Below are 5,336 nucleotides of genomic sequence, written 5' to 3' on the forward strand. Positions count from 1 at the left end.
TTCATAAATTAAAACTAATCATTTCAAAACTGCGGCAAAAATCTTGGCCCTAATTATACTTTTAACATTTTTCATCATTAAATAATTTCATTAATTCTATTTATGTATGTTTTGTATAGTGAGCAATGCCAAGAAACCGCAAAGGGGCTGATTTGAGCCGCAGTACAAGTAAAGCTCGAAACTTGCGAAATAGCAGATCCGAAAGAACAGAAGAACAAATCCAGCAATAAAATACTGATGCACGTGTCAGAATGGCGCAATTGCATCAAGAAGAGCCAAAAGATACACGAGCTGAACGCAATGAAGTCAGAAGATTAGAACAACGACAATCACGCCGTTTCACAGTCAATAGACGAAGAACAAATTACCAACAACGACAACAGGTACATCGAGCATTTATATCTGATTCATTCCTGCGTCTAGCATTCCAGTATGAGCCCGATATTGAATATTATGCTCATTCAAAAGTGGTAATTGGTGCTATGGACAAGGAATGTCCGCATTGTCATGCTCTGAAATTCAAAAATGAGCCAGCTGGGGTGTGTTGCGCGTCAGGAAAAGTGCAACTACCTGAAATTGAAACACCACCTGAACCATTGAACGGCTTACTTATCGGCACGGATCCAGATTCTAACGTGTTCCTGAAGTCAATCCGAAGATTCAATTCATGCTTTCAAATGACATGGTTCGGAGCAACAGAAATAGTTCGAAATACTAATGCAAATGGTCAACAATTCAATTCTACATTCAAAATCAGAGGCCAAGTTTATCATAAAATGGGCTCACTGCTGCCAATGCCAAACGAACCACATAAATTCTTACAAATCTACTTTATGGGCGGCGAGGATTCCGGAAGCGCACTTGCCAATCGCGTGAATGCACGTTGTGATTATAATAACCTTGATTCACTTTATGCCAGGCGCATCGTCAGCGAGCTAGATGCTCTTTTGAACGAGCACAACGAGTTGTTGAAAATATTCAAATCACATATGCACCAATTACAAAGCGATAATCACGCTATCGTCATTAATCCTGATAAAACACCAGCTGGAGAGCATATTCGTAGATTCAATGCACCCGTTGTTGATGATTTTGCTGGAATCACGGTTGGCGATTGTACAGCTGCACGAGAAATTGTGATTCGTAGAAGAAATAATAATCTTCAGTTCATTGCTGACACACATCGTTCATATGACGCTCTCCAATATCCGCTAATATTCTGGAAGGGACAAGACGGATATTGCATAAACATAAAACAACGAGATCTCGTATCAGGTACTTCATTGATTATTAATTTGATCATTAATCATTCAACAAAACAATTAAATTATTGAACGTAATAAATTTAAATTAATTTTTATGAACAAATATTACAGGAGCTGAAACAAACAAGAACGTTAGCTCAAAGGATTATTATGCGTACCGATTAATGATTAGACGTGGCCTGGACTACGTCATTTTACGATGTCGTGAGCTTTGTCAACAATTCATGGTTGACATGTACGCGAAGATTGAGAGCGAACGACTACGATACTTACGATATAATCAACAAAAGCTGCGCGCGGAAGAGTACATTCATTTGCGAGACGCTATCAACAACAACGCCGACGTCGCCGAAATTGGTAACCATGTCATTTTACCATCATCGTACGTAGGCAGTCCACGTCATATGCAAGAATATATACAGGATGCTCTGACTTTTGTGCGCGAATATGGACGACCATGTTTATTTATCACGTTCACATGTAATCCAAAATGACCAGAGATTACATCTTTGCTACTGCCTGGCCAAAATGCAATACATCGCCATGACATTACAGCACGTGTGTTCAGACAAAAGTTGAAGACTTTAATAAGTTTCATTACTAAATCACATGTATTTGGTCCCACACGTTGCTGGATGTATTCGGTTGAGTGGCAAAAGCGAGGATTACCTCATGCACACATTTTGGTTTGGTTCATCGACAAAATCCGTCCTGAAGAAATCGATAGTATCATTTCTGCAGAAATTCCAGATCCATCCACTGACCAACTGCTGTTTGATATTGTTACAACAAACATGATTCATGGTCCATGTGGTACTCTTAATAGTTCATCGCCTTGCATGGCTGATGGAAAATGTACTAAAAATTTCCCTAAAGATTTTACCAATGATACGGTCACAAATGTCGACGGATACCCAATATATCGTCGAAGAAATCCTGAAAATGGCGGACAATCATTTATTAAAAATATCATCAACACAGACATTGATATTGACAATCGTTGGGTGGTGCCATATTCGCCTCTGCTGAGCAAGACATATAATGGTCATATTAATGTTGAGTTCTGCAGTTCTGTGAAGAGCATCAAATACATTTGCAAGTATGTCCATAAAGGCAGTGATATGGCTGTGTTGAGAGTGGAAAATACTAATGTGAATGCTCCTCCAGTGAATAAAAACGATGAAATAACGCTTTACCAAATTGGTCGGTACATCAGCTCCAATGAAGCTGCTTGGCGTATCTTTGGTTTTCCAATTCATGAACGGGATCCAGCAGTTGTTCAGTTAGCCATCCATCTTGAAAACGGTCAGCGTGTATTTTTCACGAACGAGACAGCAATTGATCGTGCAATAAATCCACCTAAAACTACACTCACTGCATTTTTTGAATTGTGTAATCGTGCGGATGATTTTGGTTCCTTTGCACGAACATTACTCTATTCACAAGTACCACGCTATTTCACATGGACTCAAACAGAAACATGGATGCCCCGCTAACAAGGCTCACCAGTTGCTGCATGTCTCAATTTATTTAAATCAAACGCCTTGGGGCGATTATTTACAGTCAATCCAAGACACACGGAGTGCTTTTATTTTCGACTGTTGTTGGTTAATGTTACTGGCCCATTATCATTTCAAGATATACGTAAAGTGAATGGGCAACAATATCCAACGTATAAAGATGCATGCCTTGCACTCGGCTTGCTGGAAGACGACAACCAGTGGGAATGCATGCTTGCTGAAGCTGCATTGAACTGTACAGCAATACAAATTCGTCTACTACTCGCTATAGTGTTGACTACATGTTTCCCAGCCCGAGCACAGATATTATGGGAAAATCACAAAGATTCAATGACTGATGATATATTGCATCAACATCGTATACGGTGCCACGATCTAACCATAACATTCAGCGACGAAATGTACAATGAAGCATTGATTGTTATTGAGGATCTTTGCATTGTCATTGCCAACTTACCACTTAGTAATTTCGGTATGAATTCGCCAAATCGAACTGCATCTGATTTAATGAATACTGAAATGAATCGTGAACTGCAGTACAGTACTGTAGAAATGGCAGCGATTGTTGCCCGCAATGTCCCACTAATGAATGAGGAACAAAGAACCATTTATGATCGCATTATGCTCGCAGTTTCAGCTGGACAAGGTGGGTTCTTCTTTTTGGATGCACCGGGTGGAACTGGCAAAACATTCGTTATTTCGCTAATTAATAACAGCTCATTCAGTATTTAAGCTGCCACTAAATATTCAGAATAACCCTGACGCAGTATGCAACATTAAGAAACAATCGTCCATGGCCACTGTGCTGAAACGGTGTATATATATATATATATATATATATATATATATATATATATATATATATATATATATATATATATATATACTAGCTGACCCGGCAAACGTTGTTTTGCCATATAAATAATTTCCTAATAATTTCTAGTGTAGACAAAAAATAGCTTACTTATTGTAAGTATGTATGTATGTTAGAATGTGTATATTGTATGTATGTAAGAATGTGGTATATGCGTGAAATAAGCATGGAGCGCTGTGAACGATAAGGGAATATAAAAATAATAAAAGGCAAACATTATTTTTAAGTTATTATAATTTATTCCTTAAAATTATATATCATTAATTAAACAATTACGACAGTAACACTATTAAACAATATCAATCTCTTAATGCTATAGCGTGAAAAATATTTTTTGTTAGTCCATCTTTAGCTAACACAAACAAACTGGATGGTTTACCCACTCGAGAGCATGCCACGTATAATTGTCCGTGTGAAAAACATGGTGTTCTCAAATCTAATCCACAAACAGACATTGTTTGACCTTGGGATTTGTTGATAGTCATTGCAAATGCCAATCTAATCGGAAACTGAATACGTTTGAATTGAATTGGCACATCTGTAGGTATAATAGGAATCCGTGGTATGAGTATATTTTCACCTCTGAACTTGCCATTTAAAATCCTGACTTCGATCACGTTTTTCATTAATTTTTGAATGACTAATCGCGTACCGTTGCACAGCCGGGGCGGGTTCAAATTACGAAGCAAGATAATTGGAGATCTAATTTATGATATATATTTTGACTTCATTGATATGTTTGATTTTATATTTTTTATAATTTTATATTTGATTTGATATTATGTTTGATTTTATATTTTATATTTCGAAGTGTATGGTTTTTAATACAATTTTAATAACAACAATATTATGTATTTGATATTAATAAATCTGGTCCCAGCAAGATTATAAGGAAGTTAAACTGGCGTGGAGTTATTTTGGTGGTTGTCTGAAGATGACCGCTGGAGGGAGGTTGACTTCCAACCGTGCGAAGCTGGCTTCGGGAGGTGAAAAGGAGTTCGGGAGGAACTCGTGGACTCGGTTTTGAGTAATTGCTCACTCGTACACTCGTTTGCTCGTCCGTTCGTTCGCTAGTTCGCTCGTTTCAAATATGATCTGTAAATCGAAGTGAACAATGTAGCTTGTTGTGAGTTTGAATGAAGATTGCGAGAGATTGACAGTGGATAGATTGTGGAGAGATAGTGGACTGTATGATCGAGTGATGATTTGAATTTGAGATTCTGATTTCAAAGGTGTGCATTGATTGGATGAAATTTATGTGGAGTAAAGGAGTGAAAAGAATTCGGTTTGAATGATTGCTTTGTGTAGATTATGTAATATTTTAATCTCAATAATTGTGTGAATTTTATGTATGTAATGTGATGCAACTCAAGAAGGGCTCAAAATAACACTGCACATGAATAGTTTGAGAACTTGCTCGTGAAGTCTCAGAGCTCTGATCAATTAGCGCTCGTACTTGGATTTGTTTGCCGTTTGCAGACAGCAAAGTGTTTATTATTGAAATTATTTTGATATATATTTTAATATTCAATATCGGGCTCATACTGGAATGCTAGACGCAGGAATGAATCAGATATAAATGCTCGATGTACCTGTTGTCGTTGTTGGTCATTTGTTCTTCGTCTATTGACTGTGAAACGGCGTGATTGTCGTTGTTCTAATCTTCTGACTTCATTG

At 37.5% G+C, this 5,336-nt stretch overlaps 1 protein-coding gene across 1 annotated transcript; it reads left to right on the forward strand.

Annotated features, from left to right (window-relative positions):
• The first annotated feature begins 482 nt into the window (after nt 1-482).
• On the forward strand, nt 483-3,517 carry LOC123266110. Its single transcript, XM_044730141.1, has 4 exons — nt 483-1,275; nt 1,377-1,622; nt 1,764-2,678; nt 2,829-3,517. Exons 1-4 carry the CDS (start codon nt 483-485, stop codon nt 3,515-3,517), a joined length of 2,643 nt encoding a protein of 880 aa, XP_044586076.1.
• Nucleotides 3,518-5,336: the final 1,819 nt, after the last annotated feature.

Source organism: Cotesia glomerata, linkage group LG5, assembly GCF_020080835.1.
Source record: "Cotesia glomerata isolate CgM1 linkage group LG5, MPM_Cglom_v2.3, whole genome shotgun sequence".
NCBI classification, from domain to species: Eukaryota; Metazoa; Arthropoda; class Insecta; order Hymenoptera; family Braconidae; genus Cotesia; species Cotesia glomerata.